The 13,925-nt window shown below is 48.9% G+C and overlaps 1 protein-coding gene across 2 annotated transcripts in view; it reads right to left on the bottom strand.

The window, feature by feature from the left end:
- arid1ab (AT-rich interactive domain 1Ab) overlaps positions 1–13,925 on the bottom strand; it is a 51,237-nt gene that overhangs the window by 12,842 nt on the left and 24,470 nt on the right. For both annotated transcript variants that reach the window (XM_078290384.1, XM_078290385.1), the window contains exons 5-6: positions 1,753–1,993; positions 113–202 (exon numbers count right to left, since the gene is read on the bottom strand). In XM_078290384.1, the coding sequence (XP_078146510.1) occupies positions 113–202; positions 1,753–1,993 (331 nt within the window). The remainder of the gene's footprint in view (positions 1–112; positions 203–1,752; positions 1,994–13,925) is intronic.

The following is a 13,925-nucleotide window of genomic DNA, read 5'->3' as shown; positions in this document are numbered from 1 at the left end:
GGAGCAGATGAGGGGTTAAGCGCTTAGCTCAACAGTGATTTGTCCACGTCTCGTTCACAAACTCCTGAAGCTACGCGCCGCTGTGTGTGTGTGTGTGTGCCTCCGTACTCACCCCTGTCCTGGCCCATGGCTGACTGGTTCATGGAAGAGTGTATGATGCCGTCTGACTGGACGCTGGGTGGCCGGGGGGGCATCTGATTACCTGCAGGACATCAATAACAGCATGGCTCAGAAACCTTATTTAGAGCATTTATGAGTCACGTTTTGTCTGTACATATGGTACCTACATCCAGAGTTTTGATAAAGGGGACAACTAACAACATCCAAATCAACACATTCTGCACATACTGCTTTCTTCATATTCCAATTGTTATATGTTGCATATATATTCAGTCAGAAATTGGCAATCGGCAAGCGCCAAATGCTGGTCTTTGGTGGATAAATCAATAAAAGTCACCTGCTACACTGGCTGGCAACTTTGGGACGATAACATATGCATGCCTCGGTTATATTCAGTCTTTGGTCTGTGCCTGTTCTCAAACTTTGTCCCTGCTGGCCGCTGTAAACTCACTCTGACCGTGAGCCAATCAAATCAAAGCAAAGCAATGGCTCTGTATCAGACAGGCTCCTGACTGGCTGGCTGTTACAATGCTCTGCACAGAGTTTCTCTGCTGCCTGGATGGTTAACTGAAACTTGAAACTTAACATTATTCCTATGTGGTGAGTCACTTAATGATTAATTACAAACTCGATCCGTTGTACAAGTGAACGACAAAGTTTTAAATTAAAACTCTAAACCTGCCCTTGTCTGTTTATTGAATGTTTCACACAGCACCTGATTCTATACACAAAACAGCACTGAAAGCGGGTAGGGTGGCATTTTTGTCCATGAAAAATGTGTTTAAATTATTTTGGCTGGCAAAAATTATTCGTAGGAGGTACAGTTTTTAGTTCACCAATCATTGGCAGGTGGGCCACAAAGTTAATTTTGGACACTGTATGTTGATATTTCATAATATTTCCACATGCTATCATACATATTCTGAATTCATTATTTTCTTTGTCAGTAAATTCTGCTGCTGTTATTTTGCATACCCTTATAATTTTTTTTAATCCTCATTTGCTATATTCTCGTTTACATTCCATTTTTCTTTGCTGTAAATTTTCATCTCGTCTTCATACGGAATGATTTAAGTAACCAACTTTTTGTCTTTGGAAAGTCATCAATGCTTTTCCTCAATAAGACTGCATCTGACTCCTGGATGCCTCGTGCATAAATTTAAGACTGTCCTTCCACCAGTGCCTGTTTCCCCAGGGTAACTGCAGGTTTTAAAAAGCTAGATTTAAGACTCCCAAAGACCTTTTCCATGCTACCTGCTTAAATGCTCCTTGAATTTAAGACCAATCGAAAAACCAAAATAAAGAAACAAAGCTGGCAAACCAGTCTAATTCTGATTCAACATAAATAATGAAAGTTGTGAAATTATGAATGGGAAGAATTAGAAAAGGGACAACAGGAAATTAATTGTTAAGGGACATGAAGTCCAATTGTGCTTAGTAAAGCAGATAAGATACATATTGCACTACTAACCCTGTTCTGTATTAATCTAAGAGTGCACATGCAGCACAAAGCAACCAGTTATTACACATGGGAAAAAAAAACCATCTCAAATTACATTTTAATACTTTTAAAGACCCTAAATGTAGATATTTTCAGACCGCAGATATCCTGTTTGTCAGTTCTGTCTTTACCTGGCACAGCAGCTGGGGACAGGGGGCCGGTGCGGGAGGGGGTGACGCTGGCGGGGGAACCCACGGGGGACGGCGAGGGCCCGCGTATGCCCGGCAGGTGGGGCGAGGTGTGGGGGGAGAAAGGCGACTGGGCGGGGTTGCTCTGCTCGCCCTGACTGCTGGACACCCCCGAGGTGCTGACGCCCGGGCTCAGCGCGCCCTCCGTACCGGTCGGCAGGTCGTCGATGGAGCCGGACAGGTCCTGGAACAAGAGGAGCAGCTGCGGGTTAATGATACAGTTAACGGATTGGATGATACATGTGGTTCACGATTCAATACAACCACGATACGATGTAATAAATAAAAGTTCAATGACAACAAAGTCTGACTGTGCAGAATAATGTTTATTTCTGAGACACAGATCTTTCTAGCAATGGCACTGGCTCACTAGAATGTAAACAACAATTTAAAAATGTCATTACAAAGTGCAAATAATATAATTTCAATGGAGAGTTTGTGAAATTGTGATGAACAAGTCGTCTCATTTGTGATTTCTACAGCAGAATAAAATGGAGCTAATATCCCAATTCATTTTTCTGCCCCACGATACATACTGTCAGATTTTTGTATTGCAATATATTGAATTTTGATATATTCCTAATTCATTCCTTATGAATAATGATGTGTTGACATAGGAAAGAAGAACGGAAGTGGCAACATTTGATAAAATTTCCTCTGTATAATTCGAATTTTTTATGTTCAGAAAGACAATTTTATTCACTTCAACCCGGCCGACGGAAACGCACCTAATTCACATTTGACATTTTGCAACAATTCAGAAGTTTATGTTGAAAGTCGCCTGACAGATGGGAGCATGTTCGCTTTAATGATTCAAAGCAACAAAAGCTTTGAGATGTTATCAATCCTCTGTGAGCGTTTCAGGAAGCTGGGATTACAAGGGAGTAACAGGGAAGTTAGGGAGAAAACTGATACACCACGTCAAAGGCAAAAGAGTCTGGTATGCCGTGTGTGTGTGTGTGTGTGTGTGGTGTCGGTGTGTGTCAGCGGGGTTGTAAGACAGGCGCTCTTTGGCGGGGAATCTAAAACATGAACAAGCTGGAAAAGAAAGCCGCTGTACGTGGAAGAGTGGGCAGCATAATCAGGCTTTTCCAGACATTAAGGCGTTTGTGTATGGGGAAGATGAGGGAAATGTGTTATGTCAAAGTTAAAGTCAAGTGTGGGGAAATCCAAACAAGCGTTACAGCAATCTCGGCCGTCATCGGGGTGTGTCCGTGTCATTCTCATGCAGGAGTGCCGGCCCTACCATGCTGCATACACACTCTCAGCTACAGTGGCTTTCACACTACTCCACATCGCTTCCGTAATACTGTGTGATCCGTCTCGGCGAGGAGGGCTCCGCTCGTGTGGCTTGCGGTGAGAAATGGGGGGGGGGGGGGGAATATATTTGAAACAAGTCATCTGGGGAGGCAGTTGAAATAATTGGTGCTGGGCACACAGTCGCCGGTGCCATGTGGCGTTGTTATTGAGCCTTGCTGGCCGTGACACAAAGACAGCCAGGCGGGAAGGTAGGAAGGCGGCGGCGATGATTGTTTGTGGGAAGGTGAATGTTTACACACCGGCCACTCACGTGGATCCCATGTGCTGCTCAGAAATGCAAGCTCATCTGCCAGTCACATCGGAGGAGGGAAAAAAATGGGAGGGAGGAGGAGGAAAAAAAAAAAAAAAACACTCATTGGAAGGTGGCCAACTATTCCCATAGAAATCTCACACTCGCAGGCTGGCTGCAGCCCCGAAGCTGGCGGTTTTGCACTTGAAACGGCGCCCGTTGCTATTTTTGGGATGTGACCTGATGGAGGAACCCCAGAGGGAGCGACAGGAGGAGAACGCTGATTCAGACGCCATCCCCCCCCCCTCCCCCAATCCGCCCCCACCCTGCTCCCTCTGCCCTCCTCCCCCCCTCTTCCTCCTTCCATCTCCTCCTCTCGCTCTCTCTCTGACTGCACAGAGCCCAGCCTGTCTGACCCGCACAGGAGATGTGGCAGCTACAAAAACCATGTGCTGTGTGACCATGCGGAACCAGCGGGAGGAGGAGGGTGTGTGTGTGTGTGTGTGTGGGGGGGGGGGGGGGTATGTATGGGTATTACACACGGACTCTTTGGGTGTCTATTACCCAATTAATGCTCAGAAATGTTAAGAAACCGGTCGGTGGGGAGACGGGGCCACGCTGTTGCGAGAGAGAGCGCAGATCAAACGGCGTGGCATTCCTTGCTTAAACGACCGTGGCGGGATCCTTCTCCAGCAGCCGGGCCGCAGCCCAGCGGCCGTCAGCTGACCTCCACCCCCGCACCTCCATTCAGACATCACAAGACCAAGTCATCTGACGCGGGGCTCGGCCCGGCGGCCACAGTGACCGCCTCGGCAGGCCTCCGCGCTCCAGGCTGCACAACCCCCGCCTACCCCCTCCACCCCCACCCCGCTGCCCCAGACCGCAGGGCCAAAGGTCGGGGGGGGTCGATCCCTGGAGTTACGCCGGGGAGTCTCACCTCAGCAGGAGGTCAGCGGGGAGACGGCTGCACAAGAGACACACACACTTCCATACTTCAGTCATGGGACAGGGAGCGGGGCCGAGACAGTAATAACGAGGCGGGATTCATCGTGATATAAAGCAGCGATTCTCAAAGTGGGGTTTGGGGGGCCCCTCAGGGGTCCTTGAGGGGGGTTCCGAGCAGAATGAGGAACCATCACTGTCTCCATACTGATATTTACTAGAAATTATTACGCTTCCAGAATGTATAGGTTTCACTCTGACCACTATTTTCTCCCCATGTACAGTGTAGACAGGTATAGAATTCAACACTAAAACAACAACAAAAATCTATTGGGATTCCCTGGGACTAAATCTTATCAGATGCGCGTCTGTGGCCCTAATGCATGTGGAGATCCATGAAACCATCCCCAAAATGACTAATAATAAAAAAAAAAACATGTTTAAGCACCCACATCCACGCCCACTCTGCCAGCACGTATGCAGTGTGCAGGGCGAGCTCTTTAACATTCTGTAAATATCTGACAACTGACAGCTCTGATCCCTCAGCCCGGATAGGCAGAAGCGTTGTGTACGTACGTACACACACACACACACACACACACACACACACACACACACACACACACACACACACACACACACTCTCTCCAACACACAAGCTCCTGCCTACTCCCACTCTGCAGTCATTGATTTTTCCCTGCTCGATACTGCACAGCACCAGCCTGTTCTGCTGACTGCACAAGCCGGACAGTGAGAGGAGAGAGGAGGGGAGGGGGGGTGGGGGGGGGCGGGGGTGGTGGTGGAAGAGTGGGGGGGTTTAAATACTGAAGCTGCTGTGGCTCTGCTATTCAACGCACTAACCGCTTATTACAGAAGGCAAATGATAGAGGGGACGTGGATCAGAGGAAAGCGGGGGAGTTGAGGGACGTTGGGGTGGCTAAGTTGGAGTGTGTGTGTGTGTGTGTGTGTGTGTGTGCGGAGAAGGGTGCCGGGAGTGTACAAGCATGCTGGATGGGTGGGTGGATGGATGGGTGGGGAGGTTGTAGCACTTATTGTCTTTAAGAAATATAACAGTTGGTACCCCGAGCGCGCGAGACGCTCCTTTCCCCGCGCGCGAGAGAAAGGGGGAAAGCCGGGCGATCCGTGTTGTGGAGAGATGGAGAGAGAGAGAGAGAGTGCTGCAGCTCTTTTCTGTGGAGCTCCAAGCTTCCCCTCCACGGCAGCCATTTTGTGTTTCCCAGCACTGCCTAACATGGAACTTCAGAGCTGAGAACTGCAGAATAAAAACAGTGTTTTTGAGGGTCGAGGGGAGGAACAAAAAAAACAAAACAAAAAAGACGGATTCAAGCAACGAGCGCGGCCGAAAATGAATCGGAAAATTAAGTCAAATAAAAATACTTGTGATGCAATTATTGTGTGTGAATGTAGAAAATGACAGCAGCCATGATTGTTCCCACGATTCCCATATTCTCCGCTGCTCTTCTGAGTGTGGCGATGCCGTCTCTGAGTCATCTGCTCTCCCCTCCGCCATCCTAATGTATTCCATTTGCAGATTACTTCACTGAATCAATCAAGCCCGACCAAAGCCATTAGTCTGCCAAGCCAGCCTATTTCTTTCTTTTTTTTTTCGGTCATGAGAAACAGAAAGTGGAAGCGAAGGTAGCGTATCGGCCCTGAGATAATGAAACCTATCTGGAATGTGTGACCCTGGCCAGTAGTGTAACTAGATCTGGTGGTGGTGGTGGTGGTGGTGGTGAAGGGGGGGGGCTACAGAGTTCATCCCTCAGTCACACACTCTTCCTGACCCACTCTCTCCCTCTCTCTCTCTCTCTCTCTGTCATTCTCAGCCTCAGGCTCCTCGCCCACCGCCTGGCTGGCAGGCTTCCTGTTCTCAGGCCTCCACATGCTAAACACAATATACAAAAAAAAGAAAAAAGAAAAAATGCGCTCTCATACCAGAAATGCATACTTGCGCACATGCTCGCACTTCCTCTGTGGAAAGGAAAAGGTGATGTGCTGGAGGAAGAGAGAGAGTCAGGAGGGAGGGAGGGAGAATGGGGAGATAGGGGAGGAAAAGGAAAAAAAAAAAAAAAAAAAGCTGGCTGCATCTCCGGGGCTGCCATGGTTACCATGATCCACGTGGGCTGACACATTAGAGCCGACACCGTCCCTCCCCCCCCATCGCCACTATCTCTCTCCCTCTCTCTGTCTGTCTCTAGGTCTCCCTCTCTCTCCCTCCTCCCCCACCCCCCCCCCGGCCTCCCTGTGTGCCTGGCAGGGTCACGGTGCAGTCAGCTACTACAAAAGAAGAGGCCCGTCATTGTTACAGGAAGCGCAGACACACCAAAGCCGTGATCCTCCCCCTGCACCGCCACCACTTTAATTACACACTCAGCCTCCGGGCCTTTGCGCTGAGGAGGCCTGGGAGACACACACACACACACACACACACACACTGAACACACACACGCTGAACACACAGTGGACAAATACAGACAGCAAAAACCTTGAACTGCTCTCGCCGCCTCGCCTCTGTCCCCAGTGTTTATGTTTATATGTTTAGGACCTCGCTGGTGAGAATGCTCCAGCGCGGCGCATTCTACCTCTCGTTCGGGGCAAAGCGGGCTTTTGATATTCAAACGGGGTCATGGGAAAAGTCGTCTCTTCCCTTTTATGCTCAAGATCAAGTGAATTTTCTGTACACGTTTTCAAGAGGGCTTCTTTTTTTTTCTCCGTTTCTCCTCGCAGCTCAGCCTCCGAGCGCGCCGACTTGACCTGACGGTAGCCCAGGAGCATATTATCTCCTGGCCACCATCAGAGCCGCTCTACCAACTGTCAGATCTCAGGCGAAAGAACATTTTGGGCTGCCCGGTTTCAATCAGTCGAGCGCATGGCACCGTCTTCCATCACTCAGCGCTGCATTACCATAGGATGACAGGAGGAAAGTCCGCCGTTACCCCGGTGGCTCGAGATGGACAGGGAGGTGAAGGGTATAAGGGTGTTGCTGACGCCATAGCCGCCCCGGTCACGAGTCCACCCCGCGTCCAGGGCCCGGGCTGAGCTGCAGGGGGGGCTTCTGGGTATGTGCAGAAGGCCTGGAGAGAGGAAGGCTCCAGCCCCAGCTCGAGGTTTGCAGGGCTGAGCTCAACCATAAGGGGGCACTCCCATCCCACTATGGAAGAAGAACTGGAGAAAGGAGAAGCAAGGCAGGCCCCTGCCTCATACAGCAGCAGCAGCAGCCATTACAGGGTTTCACACACACAGCACAGGGCTGAGGAGAAACTCTCTATACACTGCTGTAGCACCCCATAGGTGCACTGTGCATCTCTGACCCAGTCCGCGCCGCGGTACGGACGCGAGGCGTCGACGGCAGGCGGCTCAGAAACCGGTCGGCGGTTGAAATTAACGTACAGGGGTGTTGTTATTTCATCTAGCCGAGACGAAGGTAAATTCGGCACATAGGATCAGATTCGACAACAGCAGCATGAGGACAAAACGCCCCGAGCCTGGGAGCACCCTGGTGGGGTTAGATATCTTGTCTGAAGTGTCGCTGCTATAGAAACAATGTGTGCTCCCTCAACAGGCTAGCTCCCTCCTCGCCAGCCCCGGCTCCCCAGGGACCGCCATTACACCGTTACTTTATCACAGCGGCCACATGGGACGGCTAATAACACGGACAAAAGTAGCAGAAGGAAAGAGTGAAGCAGCAAAATTAAAAATTGCTAAGGGGAAAAAATACACTGCGTTTGCCACTGACCAGTACGGCTCAGTCTTAACATTCCTGCATAATACAGCGTTGCTGTTGAAAAAACATTAAGGCCAACTATGAAGCCTGATCAATAAATAGGTATTCCTTTTATAAACATTCCCCATATGCCTAATTGAGCCTCTCTGTAGGGGTAAAAAGAGTGCGCACGCACACATACACACACACTGCAGCAGCCTGTGTGTAGCTAATACAGAGTAGATGGAGGGAGGTGGTGAAGAGGGGGGGGTGGCGGTCTGATTGCTGTGAATAATGGAGCGATGGTGTGTGTGTGGGGGGCCTTTTGTACCGATCACAATAGTAGCGGGGAGTCCCAGGGCAGCGCACAGATGCCCAAGTGAGGCAGGCAGCTGCCCAGCCCGAGGTGAGGGGTGCTGGGATACGGAGGGCCAAGGGGGCTGGGTGGGGGGGGCTGGGTGGGGAGGCTCCAGACCCCTACAGCCAGTCTGCCTGCTTTCCAGAGCAGCAACGCCCCTCCCCTCCTACTGACACACACACACACACGCACAGCAAAACCCTATCTAGAGGGCGCTGCCAAAGCAACTGACACCACCACTCAATTAACTGGGGAGAGAAAAAAAAAAGAAGAATAATATAAAGGTTATTTCATAGAGAGCGAGTTAATTTCATTGCGAGGCTGGTTTCATCCATCCAGGCTCAGCAGCTCGCTCCAGTGAGAGCAGGAGAAAGCAGAGGACAGACAGTGCTGCAGTCAGCCTCAGTCTTTGTGCTGCAAAACTAGCTCAGCCCAGCAGAAATGGAGGCAGAGGGGAGGGGCATGGGAGTGTGTGTGTGTGTGTGTGTGTGTGTGTGTGTGTGTGTGAGCGAGTGTGAGAGAGTGTGAGCGGAGCGGAGAGAGCGCAAAAGGGAGAGGGAGTGTGTATGTGTCTGTGTGCTCACAAGAGCAAAACAGGGCTTGGGTTTTTGCAGCCCTAAAAACAATTCACTGAAGCAAATGCAAAACAATACACTTTGTCAGCAGATTGAATTTTCTCAAGTACATTAATTAAAAATCACATAGAGGAAAAAAGGGTGAAATAGAGAGGGAGCAGGGGAGAGAGACAGAAGGGAGAGAGGACAAGAGTGGGGGGGGTGAGAGCAAGAGCGAGAGAGAGAGAGAGAGAGAGAGAGAGAGAGCGGGGCGCCCTGGAATCTGAATAAGACACGTCCACACAGGAAGCAAGGGCCCCAGAATAGCAACAGGAAACTGGCCCCGGACTCTGAATACTGCAGCGGCAGAGCCTCGCAAAACAAGGCTGAGCTGCACAGCGTTACGAAAGCTGATTTACTGAGAGAAGAGAGAGAGAGAGAACGAGGGAGGGAGGGAACAGGAGGAGGAGGAGGAGGAGGGGAAGAGGGCGCGCGCAGGCGAGGGAAAGAGAAAACGAGAATTTAGATAGAAAGAGGAAGGAGAGAGAGAGAGAGAGAGGCAGAGAGAGTCAAACCAAAAAAGAACTGAGACAGAGGGGGAGAAAAGCAGCAAAAAAATACAGTATAATATTGAGAAGAGAAAAAAAAAAAAGAGAGAAGGCATGGGAGGGGGGTTGGGCTGGGTAGGAGAGAAAAAGTGGGCCGGCCTTGTCAGGCTGATTGCTCCAGAGCTATGTCGCAAAAACAAGCTTAGCTGCAGCAGGAGAGCGGCGCTGGGCTGGGCAGGGGATGGGGATTGGTGGAGGGGGGGGGGTGTAGGCTGAGGGGTTGATCAGCACCAAGACTGGAAGATCCCTTGGCACCACATCAGGAGTCTTGGCACATAAAGGTCATAGGGGAGGTGGGGTGGGGGGTCTGTTGGGGAACATGCGGGTGGTCCCTGGGCTCTGCAGGCACACTGTTAAAGACTGAATACGTTCAAGGGTGGGGCCGTGACAGCCAGTGATGTATTGGTAAATAATAAGGTGGGTAAACTACCACCTCCAGTCGGTGATCAACGCGAGGGAAACCACCTCCAATACCCGCAAGAACTCTATTCTATTTTCAGAAAGGCAGAATTTATGCTTTCGTTCCCCATCTTCATAGGACTTGTATCATTTCGAAACCACTTACCATGCCATTTAATATGAATTAAGGTCATGACAATTGACACTGCCAGTCAAAAGTTGGGCACACCTGATTGAATGTACTAAGTTTCTCATGATCTTAAAGCCATTTTGATCTAAAGGCTTATGCTTAAATACTTGAAATCTGTTTTTTAGGCAAATATAAATAGTGAAGTTGATCCTATGTATGAATTTCTTTCCAAAGCCTTTGCCTTTCCATCGAGGCAAAGGGTACTTTAAAGAATCTAAAATATAAGATAGTTTTGATTTGTTTCACACTTTTTTGGTCACTGCATAATTCCATTTGTGTAATTTCATAGTTTTGATGTCTTTACTATTATTCTAAAATGTGACAAATAGTAAAAATCAAGAAAAATGCATGTCCAAACTTTTGACTGGTAGTGTATGTCGGCTTCAATAAAAGTGGGCAAACTAAGCTGAAGGTGGGTTTACCCTCCACTACATGCAAACATACATCCACAACACACACCAAGTGGACAACATGAACCTTTGGCTCCTGTACACTCTGAAACTACTCCAGATGAAGCACCTGTTCGGTGGGGATGGGAGGGAGCGGCGGAGGGGAAAAGAGGGCCGCGGAACGGAAAAACAAACGAGGAGCGCGAGTGTGTGTGACCAACATGTGACCTTCCTCTCAAGTCCATGGCACATTCAGACACATCAGAGAGAGGAGAGATGGAAGAGGGGGGGTATAGGACCAAAACCAGTGGGCGGGCCTGAGTGGGATTAGCCCCACAGTGGAGAAAGGGGGTACAAAAGACCTGGGAGAGGGCAAGGAGGAGATTAAAAAAAAAAAAAAAAAAAAAAGGGAGGAGGGAAGGTGGCGGTGGGTCTAGTCATTCCCATTTCCCACGGGGTGACACGGAGAGGAAGTGTCACTTCCGGGGGAATACGAAAGCCTCTGACAGTGACAATACACACTCTGGGGCCTCCCTCCGTTCTGCTTGAGCCACGAGTGAAATGACAATCATGTGGACTTCTGACATTAGCTCCCCTCCCTGCTTAGCGCTTCTTGCGGGACCAATAAGAATGCACACGAAGAACAAAATGATTGCTATTTTGCCTTTTATTTCTCACTCGAGGCAAAATCAATGCCGGCTCTCTCATTTTATTATTTTTTTGGCAGTACCGCTGTGTAGGTGTGCAATTGCGTGCTGTCAGTGTGTGTGGTGTGGAGCTTGGTGGAGGAGGAAGAGGATGGCGGCTGCCGTTATTAGTGCCAGCGATGCCACTGTGCCCCTTTTCATACTACAAGTGGCTGGAAACAAAACTGAGATGGACGCGTGCCCCATTTTAATTCCACGTCCAGAATAAGCACACTATGTCTATTTGTGAGTTAGGCTCTGTGTTTTTAATTTTAATAAGCAGCTCCCTGGAAGAATTTTTCCAATACGTGCCTCTGCCTCGGTGTTATTCAGCCCAAGAAATAAATGAATAGCACTGAAAATTAATTTGGTCATTAACAAAAACGCAAGGCATTTTGCCTATTGGGCTACTTGTTACTGATAAAATCAACAGCGTTAAGTGACACATTTGAGACAGAAAAGGAAAACAGTATTAAAAATCCCTTCCATCTCTCTCCTTAGTTCTTATTCTATTTCTTTCCCTCGCACTCTGACACGATTGTTCTCTGCTCACAAGAATATTTCAAGGCTGCTAACACCCTGACCTTTGCACTCCTGATTTTTGGTTGCTTGTAATGTTGGTGATCGAGGAATTTAAGCTCATTCTACTGCTGCACTCATTGTAAATCACTCTGGATAAGGGCATCGACTAAATGCCTAAAATGTAAATGTAAAAAAAGAACGATTCCAGTGAAGACCACAACAGTTACAGGGAACAGACAGTGTGCTGAGCACTTATCAGTTAAAGCCTGTGTGTGTATGTGTGTGTGTGTGTGTGTGTGTGTGTGTGTGTCCTGGAGCCTAGGCGAAAACAAACCAGGAACCAGCTCAACCTGCTCAGCTAGTTCCAGTCTCGCCGGCTGTTTTTTCACCCCCCGCACCTCTTATCCACAGCCCTTTTCTCAAACTGACTGTTGCTTTTCTACCTGCTCCTTCCAGCAGGCGCTGAGCCTCCTGTACTCCTGTATTCCCACGTCAACGGCGGGCTAACAGACGCTGGGTTTTTAGCACCTGGCTCAAACAGACCCATCTGTGCCGTGGATGAGGTGATGTCTGGCTGGCTCTCCGCAAACGCTACTAAAGTAGCTAAATGGCACTTACCCTCAACAGCTATTGGGTTGGGATTCAAACCAGTTCTGTGGCAGATTAAAACAAATGCGTCTGTACAAATCGCTACCGCTGCATACAAAACAAACCTCTTTTCCGCCGACTCAAACCTCTGCCTCTAGATCTGATGCGCCGTTACCAAAACTCCATACAGGTGCATTTTCATTTGGAAAACCTACTTCCGCCTAGTATTGGCCTATTATGAAACAATTACAGGAATAAGTGCATCTATTGTGTTTATTTATTCATTTGATCAAATTATGCACTGACCACTGTATCACTAACCTCAATTAAATGAAAAATAAATGATAATATAAAGAAAATACGCTACCTAACACAGGCTAGAGAGGATATAGTTGTTTCTTTGTTTTTTTTTTCACACTGGTCAAACACAGCTTACTGATCAACTCAAAAACAGCTTATTCAGAATAGGTTAACAGATAAACAACAGGGTTAGGGCCTAATGTGACAGAATAGCATTCAGTCTGCATAGCCAAGTCTCCTCTTCTAACTTCACAAACAGCAGCACTTCAGCATTTTAACGTCAGGAGACATTTTCCCTCCCGCCGGAAAAAGTTTTATATTGCACCAAAGCGCTTGTCATTCAAGTATAGATATCATGACAGCTTCATCTGCCAATCCGAGTAGCAGCACTTGGGACCTGGATCAATGTCAATCCCGGCGCTACAGATATTATTGGTGCACCTCTACTTCTCTAACACCTGTAGGAATCAACTTCTGACGTTGGCCTCAGCAGCACAAGACTCACCGAGGCTGCCAGGGTTATAACTCTGGGTTGGTGTCTCCTGAGGTGTGTGTGTGTGTGTGTGTGTGTGTGTGTGTGTGTGTGTGTGTGTGAAGCGAGAGAGAAAGCATTTACAGTTGGCACGGTCTAATCTGCACACAGTGTCATGTGCGCTCCACGGGGGAGCAGAAGGAAGAAGAAGAGGAGGAGAAGGGGGGGGAGAGAGAGAGGAGGAAGGCTGGCAGGGGGGAATCAGCTCATCCAGATCTTCGCCAGATTAATGGCTCTCACGGCCAATCGCGCGGCGCCAACAGGGAATCCCCGAGAAGAGGGGAGGGAAAAAAAATAAAAAGAAATAAATAAAAATAGCCCCGGCCTGCCCTCCTCGGCCAATGGCTGAGCCCACGGAGAGAGATGTATAAATAAATAAGAGAAATAAATAAAAGAGGAGGGAAACACATCCTGAGGGCATCCCCTACTGGCACAGACGGCTCTGCCTCTCATCCCTCCCTCCCTCTCAGCGTCTCCCACTCGTACCAATCACTCACACTATTTGAAGTCATTTGCTTGCACTCCCTCCCTCTACCCACCCACCCCCCAATCCTTCTCTCTCTCTCTCTCTCTCTCTCTCTCTCTCATTCTCTCTCATTAATGATCTCATTTCTCACTCTCCTTCCCTGAGGCCCGAAATGAGGTTAGCTCTGCAGCCTGACCTATAAACACTGCCATGGAAACTGCAACGTGTTACAGCAAGACACCTTTTTAACAGGAAGGATGGGGAGGGAAGGCGAGGGGGGGGGGGGGGGGGGGGGCTTCTCTCACCTTT

Source organism: Centroberyx gerrardi, chromosome 19, assembly GCF_048128805.1.
Source record: "Centroberyx gerrardi isolate f3 chromosome 19, fCenGer3.hap1.cur.20231027, whole genome shotgun sequence".
Taxonomy (NCBI): Eukaryota; Metazoa; Chordata; class Actinopteri; order Beryciformes; family Berycidae; genus Centroberyx; species Centroberyx gerrardi.
This window is presented reverse-complemented; position numbering and strand designations above follow the sequence as displayed.